Here is a 22,132-nt window from a genome sequence, read left to right on the forward strand (position 1 = left end):
ACCTGAAACATTTAATTACCATTTTTTTTTTCCCTTTGCCCCCCGTTTAGTCCACCATCAGCGCTCAAAGCTACACTGAAATACACAGTCAGGACTAAATATATATTCCAGCACAGCTCCTAGTGGAGGAACGGAGGGCAGTAGGAAAATAAAAAATAATGATCTGGATTCTGGACTCCTTATCTACAGAACTACTTATGTATTACTGCTGCTAACACTCCAAGATCATGGTGACTGATTTCCTTTAAAGCATAACAGTATATGCCAAGAATGTTGGTAGGCTGGGGTCCACTTTTCAGACTTACACCAATGAAATAGAGGGGTCACCTGCTTGTGACTCCAGAGAAAAGGAGATTTTTTAGCTTTTCATGCATTCTACTATACAAGCACTGTCATCTCTTCACCTTGTCTTCTCCTCTCTGGAGAGCTGAACCTATGAAACATTTATGGTATATCTTATAGATAGATGAATCATAGAACCTGACTTCTTTTGGGACTGCAATCCCAATCCACAGTATATCCAAAAAGATCAGAGAAATAACCTCTCTGTACACACATTGTGTAAATACTGGGGCAATTTGTGGTCTCGAGTACTGCTCTATTGATGCTAATATTGGCAGGTCATTTTTGCCTATTTATGAAGACACTGGTGCAGATCGATACTCTGTTAATCTTAGTGACCCCACCCCCGTGTGTATAGACCACTGTATATTTGAAAAGATCTATGGTCTAGGTAGACTATGACATAGTATATATTTATATTTTATTTCTCCCCATGGTTGGGGACATATAGTTGTGCAGGGAGTTTCCCTGATGAACCTGTAAATTTACAAGGAATCCTGTTAAACTGGCTACTGAAGTGGCTAACATTTATATTTTGGTTATTTTTTCATGAGTGGTATAAACGTATATCTCCTCTCTACTGCTTTCTGTTTTAATACCTGCCCTTTGTTTCTCTTTGCTCCCTCCTTCCTATTCCCTTCCTCAGTTGATCCAGTCTTTATTTTACACAGAGTCCTAATAGGGTGTTGTTAGGATTAAGGCGGGAGCTATGATTAGGCAGGGTGTTAATAGGGAGACAATAAGGTTGTAGTATTTCTTGTTAATTTTGATGATATGCTATAAAAGTCTGAATATCTATTTAAAGGAGCATTCTGGGTAACCGAATACACTGTGATATGCTTAGTGTAGGGCCCGAAGGGCAGTGCATGACATGGGGATTCAAATGCACCAAAGAAAGAATACCAGTTAGAGTCTTCACTACACAGAACACAGTAAAAGTTTTGCAACACAGTGGCGCCCAAACCAGTGCCAGACACACAGTATCCCTCATAACAATGCCAGCCACACAATATCCCCCATAACAGTGCCAGCCACACAGCATCCCTCATAACAATGACAGCAACACAGTGCCCCCATAACAGTGCCAGCCACACAGCATTCCTCATAAAAGTGCCAGCAACACAGTGCCACCCATAACAGAGTCAGCCACACAGCATTCCTCATAAAAGTGCCAGCAACACAGTGCCCCCATAAAAGTACCACCCACACAGCATCCCTTATAACAATGCCAGCAACACACTGCCCCCCATAACAGTGCCAACCACACAACATCCCTCATAACAATGCCAGCAACACAGTGCCCCATAACAGTGCCAGACACACAGCATTCCTCATAACAATGCCAGCAACACAGTGCCAGCCACACAGCATCCCTCATAACAATGCCAACAACACAGTGCCCCCCATAACAGTGCCAACCACACAGAAACACTCATAACAATGCCAGCAACACAATGCCAGCAACACAGTGCCAGCCACACAGCATCCCTCAGAACAATGCCAGCAAAACAGTACCCCCATATCAGTGCTGGCCACACAGCATCCCTCATAACAGTGCCAGCAATACAGTGCCCCCCATAACACTGCCAGACACACAGCATCCCTCATAATGCCAGCAACACAATGCCCCCCATAACAGTGCCAGCCACACAACATCCCTCATAACAATGCCAACAATACAGTGCCCCCCATTAACAATGCCAGCCACACAGCATTCCTCATAAAAGCCATCATGCTCACATGACATGACATTATATTGCTGTTATGTCATTATGTACATAGGGCAGATATCACAGGAAGTAGTGGTGTAACAGTCACATTGAACCAATAGGGAAATTATATTACAATTTTACATTTTCGGTGCTGGGGATAAAAAGTTCTACCTTTTTTGGGTTTGTCTGTCCTATCGACTCTTCTCTCCCTCTTTCCTAATACTGTGTGTGTTAGGTAGGAGTTGTGGTATTTGTAATAACAGCTTATGTGTGATGTGATTGTACTGGTTGCCTATGAACAAATATACATATGATTATAATAGTTGCCATATTTGTCTATTACCTGCTCAACCATGGGTTTGGCATCAGAAATCTAGGCAATTGCCTGTTATTAACCAGGAAAGCTGAAGCCAGCCATACATTTGGAAAGGACTCGCTCCATCAGAACAAAAGCCTATCTGGCCATGTCATCTATATTCTCTAACAGAGCATATGGAAAGACGGCGCTTCAATCGGCAGATATAAAGACTATACTATGATCTGAAATATTGGGGCCCCTGGAAAACCATTTTAGTGGAGGGAATTTGAGTATTTCAAAGCTTTATTTACTACTTATAGCATAACATTAATGTTATATTTGTTTTCTGATGGGTATTGTTCTGTCCAGCAGAGTTTAAGAATCATTACAGATCATGTCTGCCTTAGTTTTAGGTATTTCTGTAGTGATTCGTGTGGTTATAGCACCATCTAGCGGAGGATAGTTTTCCTAGCATAAAACAAAAGTATTCTGTATAATTTCCTACCAAATTTGGTGGGAACAACCTCCATTAGCTATCCCCAGCAGACTCGTCAGTGCAGTACAGACATTAGGAAAACCCAGTTTATCATTAATGAAAGCATGAATCTCTTCCCAGAAGCCATAAATGACCGGACACTGCCAAATCATATGTATTAGGCAACCTTTTTCATATCTACATCTCGTACATTGTGGGTCTGGTAATTTACCCATTTTGAATAATCTCTCGGGGGTATAGTATATCCTATGGAGCCACTTAGCTTGAATCAATTGATCTCTAGCGCTTACCACCGTAGATCTCCACGTATGGCTAACTTCCTTAATATGCGTATCTTCTAGATTTTCTACATCCCTTCTCCACTTGACGAATGAGTTATCAAGTGGAGAATCCTGTAACATCATTAGTGATGCATAAAGAGCCGACACTGGTTTGACCAAAGGAACCCTCCTAACCACTGCTTATACCGGGCCAAACTCTAGCTTTAGTGGTTCTGCGCATGACAGGCGTGTCTAATCTGAAAATTTCTGTACAGACTAACAGACTATGTTGAGGCAGATTAAACTCCTGTTTCAAACTGCTAAAGGATCTAAAAAAAAAACTTTTCATACAGTTGGGTAAGATAACGCACCCCTTTTTGGGGCCAAAATTCAAATTCTATTAACGAGAACAATTTCGGTAACCCTCTATTTTTCCACAAAGGCAAATATGGCGACCAAGTAGCACTATTCTCGCCGGAGTTGCTCATCTGACTCCATTTAACCCAAATCTTCACTGTCGCAGCCATTGATTGGGTATAGTATTCTGTAGAACCAGCCCCCTTCCTATATGCCAAATTTGTAAGCGCTTCATAAGATCCCATCAATGCTGCCTCCAATACAACCGCCGGATTACCCGAGTCCGCCCGTACCCACCACGCCACATAGCTCAGCTGCACTGCTACATAGTACATGTATATATTGGGCAAAGCAAGGCCTCCCTGCAGGTAAGGTGCCTGAAGGGTGCGTCTCGCAATTCTAGGAGAAGATTTGTTCCATAGAAAGGGAGTGATTGCTCTATCTACTGCAATAAAGTGCTTCCTGGGGAGCAGTATTGGGGCAGCCCTATAAAGGTATAACAATTTTGGGAGAAGAATCATTTTTATAATATTAAAATGCCCAATGAGACTCAAAGGAAGGTTTTCCCATGCCTCTAATTTTCTAGTAATATATTGCACTGTAGGAACAATATTTAGGTCATAGACCTTTGCCACTTTTCTGTGAATAATAATCCCCAAATATGTAAATTTCTCTACAATCTGAAGCTTAGTATTCAATGAAATGTGAATCGGATCAAATTCATCAATCAGACATAGACTCGACTTGGCCCAGTTCACACGAAGACTCGAGAAGCTACCAAAACAATGCACAACATTTAAGTGGGAATCTAAGGACTTTCCCGGATCAGCTAGGTATACCAACATGTCGTCAGCATATAACAAATTTTTTTCTGTTATTCCGTCTATTTCCCAGCCTTCTATACTTGAGTCAGAGGAAATGAGTATCGATAGAGGTTCCATTATTAATGCAAACAATAAAGGGGAGAGGGGGCAGCCTTGTCTTGTGCCTCTACCTAAGGAGAAGGGATCCGATGTATACCCATTTAGCCTGACTCTCGCCGAAGGGGATCTATAAAGCAGCCGCAGCCAGCACATAAATTTCGCAGGGAATCCCATTCGATCCAGCACCGCCCACATAAAGTCCCACTCTACTGAATCAAAAGCTTTTTCATTATCCAAAGAGGCAAGAACCCTCATACCTCGATTTTCATGTTTGAATTGAATATTAGTAAACAAACATCTTAGGTTGATATCGGTAGTCTTCCCAGGCATGAAACCCGACTGATCTACCCCAACTAAGGAAAGAATTACCTCCCTCAATCTCAATGCCAGTACCTTCGCAAAGATTTTGATGTCAAGATTCAAAAGTGAGATAGGTCGATAAGAGCTACATTGGTCAGACTGTTTCCCCTTCTTATGTATTACTACTATTGTTGCCTCCGAAAAGGAAGGAGGCAGTGAACCTTGTTCCAACGCACATCTCAACAACCTTCCCATTCTAGTAACAAGGTCCTTAGAAAAACGTTTATACCATTCAGCTGGGAATCCATCAGGAACCGGGGTCTTTTTGGTTGCTAAAGAGTTGATGGCTATTTCAATCTCTGAGTCTGATATGTCCGCCGCTAGGGCCTCTCTGTCTTCCCTATCAAGTAAGGGAATGTTAATACCTGCCAGGAATTTGGCAATGTCTCTCGGAGTGTTTGTGGTTTTGGAGGCATACAAGCTCGTATAGTAGTAGGCAAACTGACGGCAGACATCTCTAGGCTCCCTCAACAACACCCCTTGATCATTCAGGACTCCCGCCACTACCGTTTGCTGGGTCTCAGATCGAGCCAGATATGCCAAAGCTCTACCACACTTATCACCATCTGAAAAAATGCTTTGTCTCTGATTTAAGAGTTTCTTCTGAGTATATTCAGTTAAATGTAGATTAAACCTACGCTGTGCATCTAGCCACATATTCTGGTTCTCACTACACGGATGTAGTATAAATAGCCTCTCTCTATCTGTTAGTTCCATCTCCAGTTTTGTCCGCTTGATGCTCAATTCCTTTCTGTGAGTTGCTATTGTGGAAATCAATGCTCCCCTCATTACTGACTTAAAAGCATCCCATTCTATTAGGGGATTTGTAGAACCTTCATTGTCAATCCAGTAGTTCCCCATAACATCTAGGTTATCACTCACCACCGGTAAGACCTCTAGCCACATGGGATTCAACCGCCATTGCTTATCAGCTGAAGCCAACGGCTGGGACAGAATCAGAAGGAGGGGGGCATGATCCGAAACACCTCTCGGCAGATAATCACTAGACCTGATATAAGGAGATAAATCTTCGCTGATAAAGGCCAAATCTATACGGGATAGTGAGCTAGTGGAGGCTGAGTAACATGATTATTGTGTATCCGTGGGATGGAGATAACGCCACGTCTCTATCAGACCATAGGCATCCGCCCAACGTGAAAGCGCATTGTTGTGAGAGGCCTGGGGAATCCATCTGTCTCGTACTGGATCCAAAGTGTCATTGCAGTCACCCATAATAATGCAGGGCGTTGCTGGAAACATTGCTATCCTAGCTATAATCAGGTCTAGGACTTCTCTGCGGAATGGCGGTGGGTTATAGAGTCCCACAATCAAATACTGTAGCCCTCTAATACTGGCATGTAAAATCACATATCTACCATTAGGATCTTATTGCACAGAGAGTACTTGAAATGGGAGACTCTTAGCAATTAAAACAGAAACTCCTCTAGCGTGATTTGAGTATACTGCATGATACGTGGGGCCTACCCAAGGACGTCGCAAAGCGAGCACTTTCTGTCCTTGAAGGTGCGTTTCCTGCAGCAACACAATATCTGGGTTATACTGCCTTAGATAATTAAAAACTAAAGACCTTTTAATCTGATTATTAAGTCCCCTAACATTCAAGGAGAGTAGCTTAATTAACGCCATTTTTCCCACCAAAAAAAGAATATCCAATGTCTCGTACCGATGAAGGTATAATCACACACACATACATACTCTCTCAAAGATAGTTCCAATACAAATGCCCTCTCTAACCCCTCCCCCCCGTCCAAACCTTCCCAACCCACCCTGCCCAATCCTTCTTAACATGGTTGAGCCTGAATCCCTTAACTAGCAAACTATCGGGTATGATAGCCCTACCCTAAACCCCTCAGATGAACATGTATACCATATAGGTACTTTAGTGAGAAAAAGCAAATAAACACTTTCTCCTATTACAGTGAGTGCCTGTTCAGGGTATTGCCACCCAGCAGCCATATATAGGGTTAAAATCTTATTGATAGACAACTCAAGATTAGGGATTATAACAGGAATAACAGTAATGCAGTGAGATCTAACACACCCACCCCCCTCTTCACCTTCCTGTCATTAATGCAATCCAACATTTAAACAATTATTAGCCTTTCAAGTAGTCGCTGCCAGGGTTCAGTCCGTCAGCGATGAGGCCTTGCCATTAGATTCCTGTCAATCCAATCTGTAGCTTCTTCAGGAGTATTAAAGAAACGGACCGTTTCTCCATCTTGCACCCGCAAACGGGAAGGGTAGATCATAGCATATTTCACATTCTTATCTCTCAGCCGTGCACGGACCTCAGTAAATTGTTTCTGTTTTTTTTTTAACTTCCGCAGTAAAGTCTGGGTAGAATGACAAGCGGACATTTTCATAGGTAATGTTACCTATCTGTCTGGCGGCCAGCAAAACAGCGTCTCTATCTCTGTAATTCAGGATTCTCATAATGAAAGGCCTTGCAGGGGATCCCAGCGGCAAAGGCCTAGTCGGGACCCGATGTGCTCTCTCAACAACAAAGCAACTTGAGAGAGTGGTAGGATGCAGTACCTCTTTTATGAGTTGTTCCGCAAATATTTCCGGGGTAGACCCCTCCACTCGCTCCGGTAGGCCCAGAATACGGATGTTGTTACGCCTGCTACGATTTTCAGCATCCTCCGCTCTGGCTTGTAGCATCTGGACCTGTTATAACAGCTGCCTGGTGTCATTACCAACCACTCTAGACTCATCTTCCACGTCACTCACTCTTTGCTCCACTGCAGACGTTCTCTCACGTATTTTGTCAAAGTCATGCTGCAAACAGCTAAGATCAGACTGGAGATTATCTATTTTTGATGTAAGAGCAGCTTGGCACGCTGCTATGGCTTTCATAATTTGAGAGGCTTCAGCAGAGGCCACAGGGACATGAGGCCGCTCACTTTCTTGTTCTGTCTGACTCATGGCATCCATGTATTGTTTAACAGTTGATGAAGCCACAGAAGAGGTTTTGCGGCCCATAGAGACATTCCACAGATACCTGAAAGGCCAGCTTAAATATGGCACTTCTACAGAATATCAGGTAATTGCTCTATCGAATCCAGCAGGACCTGAGTATCAGTCAGTCAGACTGTTATTAATTCTTCCACTGTATAGGGGGTAAGTATGCCAGTCCCACCCTCAAGGAGCACTGTATATATCAAAGGAGTCCACTAGCAGCCACTCAAGCTTCTATTCAAACAATCCTTGTAACGGACCATTTCAGCAGACCAGGGGTTAAAATCCGTTTAGGCGATAAGCCCCTTTCTGAGAGACAGGCACAGCTACTGCAGGATACACCAAACTCCCGAACTGGATACAAAGTAGCACTCCAAACTGGAACCTCACAAATAGCTGCTAGCAGACGAACAGGGATCAGCTTACACTTCTGGCAATCGGTCTTCTAACAGCATACAGTGAATCCCCCCAATAACGAGACAAGGCTCCATGTTGAGGGTCAAGCAGTGGTCTGAGGTGCTGGCACACCCAGCCTGGTTTTTATTACAGTTGTTGCAAATACAGGTACGCCCACAGGGGTTTGAAATACAGCCAATCAATATGTTACAACACATACAATGTAAGTACACGCCCCTAGGGGACCAGAAGGAAGACTTGTGACATAGGACAGATATGCAGCACTGTAGGATACACAGAGACAATACATCCCCACAATGCATCATGGTTTCCTCCTCTCTGTCCCGGAGACAACCGAGGCGTAATCCAATTATCTCTCAAGACAAAGAGAAGTCACCAATACACATGTGCAGACAATAGGACAGACATCACCCTTTAAACACACAATGGGACAATGGCACAATAGAAACACACCCAGCATTTTCCTCCCAAGCTGACAAGTTACACTTATTATAAATTGTTACAACTTTGTGAGTTTACATTGGCCATACATATAACTTACATCAATTTAAACAGTATAACTTGGGGACAAACCTATCCAAAATTCACTTGAATCGGTTCAGGGGTTTAAAAGTTAGTATATGGCCCATAATCCTGGGGCAAGAGGCCAGCAGCCAGGCGTCTCCAAAACCCAGTGGCGAGGTTGGTTTCGCCACACATCTCCCCCCCCCCAGGGAAGACTAACCAGATACCTGACCTCACGCCGGTCGGTACCTGAGTTAGTCTGGCAGCCCACCCACAACCCAATACTGGACCTGTTGAATTCAGTAGCCTGTCTCTGTCCAGTGAGTCCACCAAGGTTATGTTGGAAGCTGGTACTCCCGGTCTCTGTGTTGCTCCCTGGCTTGGAGTGGAGGTTGCTTTGTGGGCAGGGATCAGCGGTACTCTGCCCTGGTGCCAGCGCTACCACGGAAGAAGCCTGGTTGGAGCCTGGTTGTTGGAGGGGGAGACCGACTGTCTCTACCCCCTGTGCTGTAGGTGCAGAGACCACGGTCCCATCTGCACTGTTGTGGGGGTTACTGTCTCCCCCTGGTGCGTTAAGCTGCCGCTGGGGAGAGGGGGTAACGAGCTCCTCTCCCATACATACTTCCAGCCGCTGGGGAGGGCGACCGACCGTCTCCGCTCCCAATACAGTGTCCTGCTGCTGGGGAAAGGAGACTGGGCTCTCTATTCCCTGCTGGACACTCTGCCGCTGGGGAATGGAGACTGGGCTCCCAATTCCCAAAAAATCACTCTGCTGCTGGGGGGCAGGAACAACTATCTCTGCCCCCTGTAACTCAGCCTGCCGCTGGGAATGGGGACTGGGCTCCCAATTCCCAAAAAATCACTCTGCTGCTGGGGGGGCAGGAACAACTACCTCTGCCCCCTGTAACTCAGCCTGCCACTGGGGAGGGAGGACGCTGCTCTCCTCTCCCTGCACTTCACACTGCCTTCCCGGCATATCACTCTGCTGCTGGGGGGCAGGAACAACTACCTCTGCCCCCTGTAACTCAGCCTGCCACTGGGGAGGGAGGACGCTGCTCTCCTCTCCCTGCACTTCACACTGCCGCTGGGGAATGGAGACTGGGCTCCCAATTCCCTGCAGGACCGGTGGAGAGACCTCGGTCCCATCTCTACCGGCCACCTGGGGTCCTTCCCAGTAACACTCTACAATATCTGCCCAGCTGAATGGGTCTGGATCTGGGTCTGTCACCTTACCGTCCTGCTGAGCCTTCTCAATGGAGTGGAAGAGATCTCGGTAGTCCTGCTCCAGTTCCCACTCCAGGGTTGCTAGGTGAGCCAGGTCTTGCTCTACCTCATGGGGGTCATCCCACTCATGCCTAGCCTCCCTCTCATAGAAAATGTCCTGAAGTCTGGACTGTGCAGGGCTCCCGAAGTCAGGCTCTGCAAAGGACTCCCATAACAAGCCAGGACCATCAAACGCCTCTCCCTCTGGCTTGTCATGTTCGGCTGTCCAGGGTATATACTGTTCCATATACCACCAAAGCGCCTGGTAGGCATCCTCCAGCCATAGCTCCTGCCATACCCGGTGTTCTAGATCCTTCACCCATTCCTCCAGGGGCTGCTCTCCCAGGAAGGGCATCCGCAGGGCCACTTGCTTCTGCAACCGCTGCTCTTCACTGGGGAGACTCTCACCCCGCTGGTATTGTACATTACCCAGGGCCTGGTACCAGATGCCTTTCCTTAATGCATCCCGGCCATCCAGGTCCTCCTCCTCGTATAACACTGCTGGTTCCATCCTGGTGCTTTTAGGGTCGCTGTACTGGGACATGCGTTGCCTTTAAATTGTAGAATCCACAGAAATGGTGTCTCCTGTAGCTGTCCTTCTGGCTGTAGGAACGATCCCGCTGCTTGCCACCAATGTAACGGACCGTTTCAGGAGACCAGGGGTTAAAATCCGTTTAGGCGATAAGCCCCTTTCTGAGAGACAGGCACAGTTACTGCAGGATACACCAAACTCCCGAACTGGATACAAAGTAGCACTCCAAACTGGAACCTCACGAATAGCTGCTAGCAGACGAACAGGGATCAGCTTACACTTCTGGCAATCGGTCTTCTAACAGCATACAGTGAATCCCCCCAATAACGAGACAAGGCTCCGTGTTGAGGGTCAAGCAGTGGTCTGAGGTGCTGGCACACCCAGCCTGGTTTTTATTACAGTTGTTGCAAATACAGGTCCGCCTACAGGGGTTTGAAATACATCAATATGTTACAACACATACAATGTAAGTACACGCCCCTAGGGGACCAGAAGGAAGACTTGTGACATAGGACAGATATGCAGCACTGTAGGATACACAGAGACAATACATCCCCACAATGCATCATGGTTTCCTCCTCTCTGTCCCGGAGACAACCGAGGCGTAATCCAATTATCTCTCAAGACAAAGAGAAGTCACCAATACACATGTGCAGACAATAGGACAGACATCACCCTTTAAACACACAATGGGACAATGGCACAATAGAAACACACTCAGCATTTTCCTCTCAAGCTGACAAGTTACACTTATTATAAATTTTTACAACTTTGTGAGTTTACATTGGCCATACATATAACTTACATCAATTTAAACAGTATAACTTGGGGACAAACCTATCCAAAATTCACTTGAATCGGTTCAGGGGTTTAAAAGTTAGTATATGGCCCATAATCCTGGGGCAAGAGGCCAGCACCCAGGCCTCTCCAAAACCCAGTGGCGAGGTTGGTTTCGCCACAATCCTCTAGTAGGAAGACCGCAATAGGTCACACACTGGCGGTGTTATCAGGGGAGAGACGCTCACCCACGCTGCTCCGCAGCCACACTCTGTCTGCTGGATCCGAAAGGAGAACTTCGGGGCACCACCTCCGATTTTAAGATGGCGCCCACCACGCGGCTCCCCCTCTGCTCCAGCCGTGGGTCGCGTGCGTCCACCAGGAACCGGCAGCAGCCTACCGTAAGATGTCAGCTGCTGGTATGATGCCTCTTCCGCAGTGTGTCTCCTACACTTCGTCGGGCTCTGACACAGCTCCGCTCCAGAATCTCCTCTCTCAGTGCCCCCCCGGTCTCTCCTTTGCGCCGTCAGCGTTATTCGGATAGCACCAGAGCCGCAGCGTTCAGGTCAGTGCGGTGTGACCCTAAATCTTGGGCGGGCCTAATATTGCCAATGGGAGCTCAAAGCACCCCGATTCTGCCAGGTGTTTGCAGGATTTTAGTAGGATTCTGGAGGAGCACTGTATCTCTGCGTCATCACGCCATGTAGGTTAGGCCTTGACCTAGGATGGGTCATCATAGGAGACATCTGTCTAGGAGGGGCACACAAGCCGACCTCAGTCAACAGTATGCTCACCAACTCACTTGAAAATGGACATCCTTCCCTATTTCAGCCATGTCACAGTAGTATCTTGATAAAATAACTGCCACACTGTGCTCCTGTTCCTTGTCCTTTCGCAGATACCTTCTGTGAAGACCACACCTGTGATGGTGAGTAAGATCACTTAGGGTGCACAGTCTTCCACAGGACAAGAGAAGACAACAGGGTCGCAATGTCCATAAAAGACAGGCTGTTCTTGGGTATCATGGATCAAGGAATAGTAAAAGACAAGTCAAAACGCTGGGTCGCACCTTTACCGTTTAAACCCCGGAGACAACTCTTACCTAACAACAAAGAACTTGATTACAGCCGATTTATCTCCCTCAAACACAAACTTCAGAGGACACCAGGGACGATTTCTTTACCTTCATGAAAAAAATATTCCAGAACAACCATGCAGAAATCGCACCCGCACTCCAAGACTCCGAGGACTGTTGGTACTTACCCATATTCAGCGTGTATAATCCTATTCTACTCCAGGACCAGGTGCAAAGGTGTCTCGCTAAATTATGTCTTACTGTCTGGTCCAGACCTCAACAACAGACTTCTAGAGCAACTTCTCCGCTTGCGCAGAGATTCCGTAGCATTTAAGGCTGACATACAACAGATGTTCCACTGTTTCCTTGTCAAGGAAGAACACAGAAACTACTTGAGGTTCTTCTGGTACCGCAACAACGACCCCAATGAAGACATTGTATAGTACCGAATGAGAGTGCACATCTTCGGAAACAGTCCTTCCCCTGCAGTCGCTATCTACGGTCTCAGACATTCAGCCCGAGAGGGTGAAGCAAAGTATGGGTCGGATGTCAGGTCCTTTGTGGAAAAATATTTTTACGTGGACGACTGCTTGAAATCCACACCCACGAACAAGACCGCAATCAGTCTCCTAAAAAGGGCTCAAGAGATGCTCGCTCTATCTAATCTGAGGTTGCACAAAATCACCTCCAACAGCCGTGAGTTAATGGAAGCCTTCTTACCCCAAGACCATTCAAGTGATCTAAAGGACTTGGATCTTAGCAACGACTCCCTTCCCATGCAGCGGAGCCTCGGTTTGCTCTGGTATTTAAAGGCACATTCACCTTCCAAATTAGCAAGGAAGAAAAGCCCTTCACACGCAGAGGAGTTCTGTCCACCATAAACAGCTTATATGATCCTCTGGGATTCGTAGCGCCTGTTACTATCCAAGGCAAAATTATGTTAAGAGATTTTACCACAGAGACGTCTGATTGGGATAAACCACTTCTCGCTGAGAAAAAGGACCTGTGGACAGGTTGGAAGAAGTCTCTCGAAGCTTTGTCCAGCCTTCATGTGGCACGATCATATGCTTCTGTGCTATCTACTGAAGTTAAGATGCAAAGACTGTATATCTTCTGTGATGCTTCAGTCAAAGCGATTGCAGCCATGGCATACCTAAAGACCATTAACGCCAAAGAACAATGCCATATAGGATTTGTCATGAGCCGGACCAAACTGGTGCCACTCCACGAACACACGATTCCCAGACTGGAGCTCTGCGCTGCTGTGCTTGAAGTGGAGTTGGCTGAACTTATAACAACAGGAATGAACCTGGAAATAGAGGCAGTCGAGTTTTACACGGACAGCAAGGTAGCCCTAGGATATATTTGCAACAAAACCAGACGCTTTTACATCTATGTCAGCAATCGGGTGTTAAGGATCAGGAGATCCACTTGTCCTAAACAGTGGCACTACAGTGCGTGCCTACACAGCATAATCCTGTCTTGGAGTACAAAAGCCGACACGTTTGAATTGGTAGACCCTGATGCCGATGAAGAATTCCAACCTGAAACCACATACATAATATTGCAATATTGTAAAAAGGGGACTGAATCTGGGATTTTATATATCAGGGTATATAGACAGGTTATTACAACCTGCGGTTAAAAATATACCGTCGTACATAAAAGACAGTACAGATATTATCAAAACATTGGAGGAGATGGACTTCAAAAATGGGTGGATTTTAGGCACCCTAGATGTGAATTCACTCTATACAATAATTGACCATAAATTGGGATTGAGGGCCCTATACCAACAACTTACCACCCATAATACTATGAAGGAAGAACAGATCCTATATACAATAGAGGGAGTAGAATACATATTGACACCTAATTATTTCTCATTTAATGAAGAATTCTATGTACAAAGAAAAGGAACTGCCATGGGTACCAGATTCACCCCTAGTTATGCTAATTTATTTATGGCCCAGTGGGAAGCCACTACTATTAGGCCGATATTAGGGGCGGGTGGCAGGATACAGCAACAGCACTATCATCATTCTTGGAAGAAATAAATGAAAATAATTGGAACCTCAAATTTACATCCACTACTAGTGATGCTAATATACAATTTCTAGATCTTAATATCACTGTAGGAGATAATCAACTTCTATGTAACACATATCAAAAGGCAGTAACTAAAAACAGTTACATATTATACACAAGCTGCCATTTACCCAGATGGCTGACTAATGTGCCAAAAAGTCAATTTAGGAGGATAAAACGCAACTGTACCTAAGAATCACAATTTGAGATGGAAGCAGAGGTACTAAAACAACAATTTATAGAAAAACAATACCCCACACACCTCTTGGAGGGATCATTAGAGGAAGTTAGAACAATGAAGAGGGAAGAGTTTTTGTCCCCAAGCAGAAAGAAACAACAGAAGACACATTGAGAATGATCCTGCCTTTCCATGCACAATATAAAGGCATGGAGAGAATAATAAAAAAATACTGGCATCATCTGCTTGGGGATAAAATAATTGGACCCCTGCTAAACACCATACCTCAAATTACATATACTAGGTCTCCAATTTGGGTCTTAAAGTTGCCCCATCAGTGAAAAAGAAGAATCTCACTATACAAGGGAAACAAAATTGGTTATCCTTTAGTGGTTTTTACAGATGTGGACGTTGTTCCAACTGTAAAAGCACTAAATTTCCTAAAAAAACTTTGAAAGCACAATCAACACAAAACTCATTTTCAATGGATATTAAGGAAGGGTTGACATGTGACTCAACAAGTGTTATTTATTTAATTGAATGTCCGTGCCGCAAACAATACATTGGCAGAACTAAGCGAACTTTGAAAAAGAGAGTGTCAGAACATGTCGCAAACATTAAGAAGGGATATGAACTACATTCACTATCCAAACACTATAAAGATCATCATGGTAGTGACCCATCAAGCCTCAAATATATAGCGTTAGAAAAAGTCAAACACACATGGAGAGGGGGCAATCATATCCTCCAGATGTCCAGGATGGAATCTAAGAGGATATTTGAGTTCAATACCCTACTACCAAAAGGATTGAATGCAGATATGGAGTTATTTGGCTTCTTATAAATGGGGCGTTGGCCTGGCAGGACAGAGACATCTGTGTCAGGCTGTTTTTTCCAGCACCCAGATCTCTCTCTCCTGTTAGCTCAGCGCCCCCTATTCATCTATACCTATATATTTAGAATACTGAATAGCCATCAAAACCAAAAATGACACTTCACTCAACATTCTTCAAAATATTTATAGTAACAATATATGAGTCCCATCTCGATTCCATATTTTGAATGTATACAATGCAATAATTTCACATTTTAACTTCACTAATGTACCCAATTTTATCATATGAACCATTTTAACTCAATTCCGGAAAAAAACGCATTGAAAAGGCATAGAAACCGCACATGCGTTTTTTTGTTTTTTTTTCCGGATTTTATGCATTTTTATGTCCAATATGTTTTATGTCCAATATATTTATTAAAGTGATTCATACCGCATAAATTGTAAAATTGAATGATAAATCTGTCAATAGAGCCAGAATATATGAAATATAAACCAGTTATAATAAGGGACATGCTCCAACATTTGGATCTGATTTCCTGGTCTTCAAGATATCCCTCACTGATCCAACCCATGGTCCAATCCATGTTTCAACCCACACCTGTTAATCATGGACACTATATAAAAGAGGACATTATACCTCCACTGTTAAACCACTGAGGAAGGGGTCTCTTCACCCCGAAACGCGTTTGGTATGACAATGAGGGACTGCTAAGAAGAATTATCTACAATCGTGTATCTACACTTGGATTGAAAGCTTTAAACTATCTGCACCAAAGAGATTTGAAAACCCCGCCTGGAATTACAGCTCACCTGACCTGTCCAGCAAACCACATGGGACACCACACAGGTCTTGGAAGGTCAGAGCGGTGATATCAAGCAGCACCGCTACTACATATCCAGGAGCGTGGGGAACTTCATATATAGACTTTGCCTTAAGGTCCTTGCAGCTCACAACAGAGCATTACACTTGAAAACCTTGGTGTACAAGCGGACCGATCATAGGAGCGGTAAAGTACCCTGCATAATTACAAATCTAAGTAGTGCTGCAATGTGGATATACTAACAACTCCTCAATTAATGTGGAACTTACAACCATAACAGTCTCAGGACTATGATGCTTGGAGTTAGCATTTAACAGCTACGGCCATACAGCCATTCCAAGGGTGCCAGTGCTATTGAAAAATAGCCCCTCCCAGGGACGTATTAGCACTAATCAATCTCTGATTTTCAGTGCATTTGACTATTTGCGGTATATTTTTAATTGTTTTTATGAGATGTTTTATATGTAATATTGTAGTGTGTTTATTTTTTAAGCCTATAAAATTTATGTGGATACCTATTTACTGTGTGTTTGCCTAATATTGAGTGACCCCCTATCCAAACTTTATATCTGATTGGGATAAACCGCTTCTCGCTGAGAAAAAGGACCTGTGGACAGGTTGGAAGAAGTCTCTCGAAGCTTTGTCCAGCCTTCATGTGGCACGATCATATGCTTCTGTGCTATCTACTGAAGTTAAGATGCAAAGACTGTATATCTTCTGTGATGCTTCAGTCAAGGCGATTGCAGCCATGGCATACCTAAAGACCATTAACGCCAAAGAACAATGCCATATAGGATTTGTCATGAGCCGGACCAAACTGGTGCCACTCCACGAACACATGATTCCCAGACTGGAGCTCTGCGCTGCTGTGCTTGAAGTGGAGTTGGCTGAACTGATAACAACAGGAATGAACCTGGAAATAGAGGCAGTCGAGTTTTACACGGACAGCAAGGTAGTCCTAGGATATATTTGCAACAAAACCAGACGCTTTTACATCTATGTCAGCAATCGGGTGTTAAGGAGCAGGAGATCCACTTGTCCTAAACAGTGGCACTACAGTGCGTGCCTACACAGCATAATCCTGTCTTGGAGTACAAGAGCCGACACGTTTGAATTGGTAGACCCTGATGCCGATGAAGAATTCCAACCTGAAGTATCTGTTCTACGTACGGTGACTTCGGACCACCAACTCAAATCTCATCGTTTCGACAGGTTCTCCACCTGGATGTTGCTCATTTGTGCTATAGCCTGTGTAGTTCATATAGCTCCGTCTTACAAATCGACATTACCTATGAGCCAGAAGCCCTGCAAAGGTTGGCATCACTGCAAACACGCCTTTATCGCTGCTAATCTGGAAAAGTCCAAATACATAATAATTCGTACTATACAACATGAATGTTATGCTAAGGAAATAGACTACCTCAGCAAAGGACAAACCATCTCCAAGAATAGCGCTTTATGAAACTTTGATCCAATTATTGACCAAAATGGGTTGTTAAGAAAGGAGGATTCAGTAATGGCGTCTGTTGACTCCAGATGGGGAGTGTTCTGCCCAGCAGAGTTTGAGAATCATTACAGATCACGTCTGCCTTAGTTTTAGGTATTTCTGTAGTGATTAATGTGGTTATAGCACCATCTAGCGGTGTTAAGTTGCATTACACTTTGTTTTTCCTATTACAAAGACTGCTGCATTGTAGGTGGTGCAAAGCATTGTGGGATTACAAAGCATCCTGGGAAAGAGAAGGCTCCAGTCTCCAGGACACATCAGCAGAGCTGTTCTTCTACATATCTCCTTCTTAAACTTCACCATCCTTGTAAAAGCATATCTGGCGAGAAATCTACCTTTGTTTCAGGGACATTATGTTATGCAGAGCTGTTCAGCTAGTTATCATTGTAATTCAGGGAGTTTTTAATACTGTTAGTTAGACATGTAGTCCTATGTAAGGCAGCCTTTTTACCATGTACTTCAGTGTTATGCTGTTTCAGTGTTATGCAGTGTTTATAGTTACACTTGCTATTTGTATACTTGTAGTTTTACCAAACAATCCTGTTTTGCCAATCAAATACTCCTGTTTTACCAATCAATCAAATACTCCTGTTTTACCAATAAACAAGTAAGATTACAAAGAACAGTCCTCTTATTTGGAAGATAGGAATGGTTTATGCTGAATGTCAGACTGCACACTGTGTGAACGTGTAATGTTGCCTACAATGGTGGTGTAGAAAAGAATAACTAATTTTATTATAAAATTTGTACATTTAATAATGGGGGGAGGCTTCTGATGATCTAAAAGGATGCTATAGTATGAATAAATATATTAACATTTAATTGAAGAATTTATCTAGAATGAAAGATTTTTACAGTCCAGGGCTCTTGCTCTACAGGAAAATTCATTCTGACTTTTTAAGCAGAACAGAAAAAATTGTTTTCTTGAGCACAGTTTGATGTTTTATTTAAAACAGAGTACACCATTTGATGGATACACCGCCCCAATGTGTTTGTTATAATTTACTCTTCTCTCTAAAAGCTCCTAATGTACAAAAGTTGGCATGCATGTGCAGCTCCCGTCCAAATTATCTTAAGGGGAAAACACAAATGGATGTGAAAAAGCAGCACTTGGATCAAAGTGGCAGATGCAGACCTCAATGCCAGACTGTTTGAAGTCAATATGTGTAATGGCTTCATATACTTAGCCAAACTACTGATTACATTGACTACAGATGTCAAACGACGAGCAAAGTAAAATAGAAATGAAAATGCCTTTTCTTTATCTGAATCATTCCATCTGGCAAACTTCTGACTCTATTTCTATTTCTCAGAAATGCTACTTAGGAAATCAATAACAGCATCTGAATAACAATTAAAGGGGTTATCCAACATTAGATCAGACCTCACAGAGTGACCGACCCCCGGTGGTGATCATATTTACCTGAACCCCACCGCTAAGTTCGGTCTCTATCGTCTTGCTCTTCTTCTTCCTGTTGCACTGATATGAACATCCTGTTTACAGGTGGAACGTGGCCGCTGCAGCCTATAGCTGGTCGCAGCAGTGACTTGCTCCCTTGACCATTTATTGTGATGCAAGGGGAGCAGGTCACCGATGCAACCAGCTATTGGCTGCAGTGGTCATGTGCCTCAGTGCAAAAAGATGTTGATATCAGTGCATCAGGGAGATGAAGAGCCAGCTGTGGAACGATACAGACCGAACCCAGGGGCAGGGACAAGGTAAGTATGATCACCACCATGGGTTGGCCACTCTGTGAGGTCTTATATAATGTTGGATAACCTTTAATGGAAATACTGTATTTCCATTTGACTACTTTTTAAATACCTCAAATAAAGTGCATTTCTTCTTAATAAAAATGTTAATTTTAATTATATATATCATTTTATATAATATTTTATACCATCTTTAACATTTTACACATTTTATTATTTTGGTATGATAGTAATACTTTTTAGATTAATGCTGAAAATGGCAATATCAAATAATTATACTGTAGTTACAACTAATCCCAGAAGATCACTGGAACCTGCAAATTTACTCCCCTAAAATAACCTTTTTTAATCATGAAACTGTCCAGAACTCCATCAATTGTGCAAGAAAAACATAATAGGCAAAATGCTAGTTTACTATAGAAACCTGCCAGACCCAGTGGTATATGACGGAGATTACATAGAATGGAAGATATCGATGAACATCTACTCATACATTTATAAAGGGAAGGGGGGTGTTAAAAGGAATGTGTCATATATAGTTTGTTCTGCCAATTAAAACTGATAGGGGGAGATTTATTATAACTGGTGCAAAGGACAATTGGATTAGTTGCCCATAGCAACCAGATTTCATTTTTCAGAACTGTTTTGGAAAATGAAAGGATTAATATGATTGGTTCATATTTTCTGATTGTACATTTTTATCCTATTTTCTATATGGATTATAGTGGCATCATTTTGCCTGTGCTTTTGTCAACAGCATTCAGAGATATAATTTACAGCAACCACCATGGGTCATAGACACAATAGATTAACCCCTTTGATACAGGAGTTATTTTTTGCATTTTCATTAGCTTTCCTGTCTTCCTGCAGTCATAACGTTTTTAATTTTTCTGTTCACATAGCTATATGAGGGCTTTTTTTTTGCGTGACACGTTGTACTTTCTAATGCCACCATTTAATATTGCAGACAATGTAGTGGGAAGAGGGAACAAAGTTCCAAATGAGGTGGAATTGAAAAAAAACCCCGCAATTCTGCCACAGTTTTAGGGGTTTTGTCCCTACAGAATTCCCTATGCAGCAGAACTAATCTGTGCCCTTCATTCTCTTGGTCAGTACGATTACAAGAATACCACATATGTCTAGGCTTTTTTGTGTTTTAATACTTTGAAAAAAATTTACATGGCCATATTCTGACCCCCATAACTTTTTTTTATAGTTATGTCTACTAAGCTGTGTAGTATCAATTTTTGTGGGATCACCTGTAGTTTTTATTGATACCATTTTGGAGTGGGTGTGACTTTTTGATCATATTTAATTCTATTTGTTCGCGTAAGTGAAACGATGAAAAAAATTGCAAATTGGCCATTTTTCTTTTTCTTCGTTACACCATTCACCGTATGGGATATTTTATATTTTAATAGTATGGGTGTTTTTGGAAGCAGTGATGCCCATGATGTTTATACTTTCATTGTTTATGCATTTATTTTTTTATTCTAGGGAAAGGGGGGGGGGGGGGGGGATTTAAATATTATTATTTTTTTAATAGTTTTTTTTTAACTTTTTTATGCCCCTCTAGGAGGCTACAATATTGACCAATCATATATTTTTTATTTTATACTATAGTTCCATAGAACTACAGTAAAAGCTGAATTAGCTAAATTTGCTGTTATCCTATGTTGGTATGCCACCTGCAGGTCAACATAGGAACTGCAACTCTAATATGCTGGGTCTCTTCAGAGAGACTCAGCGTGTTAGAACAAAGGACCGGCTTCCCCGAACCAATATCCCAGTACAAGGAGAGTGGTAGATCAGCAATTACATCAACTATTGTGAATGGTAGATTCTGTGCTATACAGAGGTATTACTTTTCATTGTGATAATGAGATGACTGCTGACTGACTGCTGAAAAGGGATCTGCAAAGACAAAGAAGACATATTATTAGGCTTAGTGGCCAATGCGATAACTTCAGGAATTTTTTATAAATTTTTTTTATTTACATAATATTTTTTACATAATGACATGAAAATTTAAAGTAAATCACCAAAAACTCCCAAAAAAATATTTAACATAAAAACTGTGCAATGTTCTTTTCAGGGTTTTGCTTTGATTTTGCTGTAGGGCCTTGCAAGATAATGAGGACCCTTGATGTAGGTTGCAACCTTATTTTGGTCAAAATATCAATAAATGTTTATTATTTTTGTGTGCCACAGTGAAGCCTTGTGATATTTGGAATATTAAATATCCACCCCCATTGGGGGCTGGTAATCTTGCACCTTTGCAGGCCCTATTCTATTACTGTGATGGCAAACCTCCGTCTCTCCAGCTGTGGTAAAACGACAACTCCCAAGATGCACACTTCCTTGGCTGTTCTCAGAACTCAATAGAAATGAATGGAGCATGCTGGGAATCATAGTTTCACCACAGCTGGAGTGCTGGAGGTTAGCCATCACTGCCCTATCATATACTTTCACTGTGTTGAAGACCCATAACTGGGGCTCCACGGTTATTTTGCATATCACTGTTTCCCAGGGAGCTTTGCACTTTGGAATCTCTCTCTTAAATGAGGCTCCACAGTGTTTTCTGTAGCTGGTCTCCCTAAGATCAGCTATTGTTTTGTTTGACTATCATATACTTGCTATTTAAAACACAATAAGGCAGATTTACTAATGTTGTCTATTATTTATACAGTAT

General features: G+C 43.0%; 1 protein-coding gene across 3 annotated transcripts in view; it reads right to left on the bottom strand.

Annotated features, from left to right (window-relative positions):
* Positions 1-22,132, bottom strand: part of RTN4R (reticulon 4 receptor) — a 282,951-nt gene that overhangs the window by 36,773 nt on the left and 224,046 nt on the right. The window contains exon 3 of one of the 3 annotated variants that reach the window (XM_040416532.1): positions 21,306-21,354. The exons of the other annotated variants lie outside the window; for them this stretch is intronic. Within the exon in view, the coding sequence (XP_040272466.1) occupies positions 21,306-21,312 (7 nt within the window). The 5' untranslated portion in view covers positions 21,313-21,354. The remainder of the gene's footprint in view (positions 1-21,305; positions 21,355-22,132) is intronic. 3 annotated transcript variants of the gene reach the window in all.

This window comes from Bufo bufo, chromosome 2 (genome assembly GCF_905171765.1).
Source record: "Bufo bufo chromosome 2, aBufBuf1.1, whole genome shotgun sequence".
Taxonomy (NCBI): domain Eukaryota; kingdom Metazoa; phylum Chordata; class Amphibia; order Anura; family Bufonidae; genus Bufo; species Bufo bufo.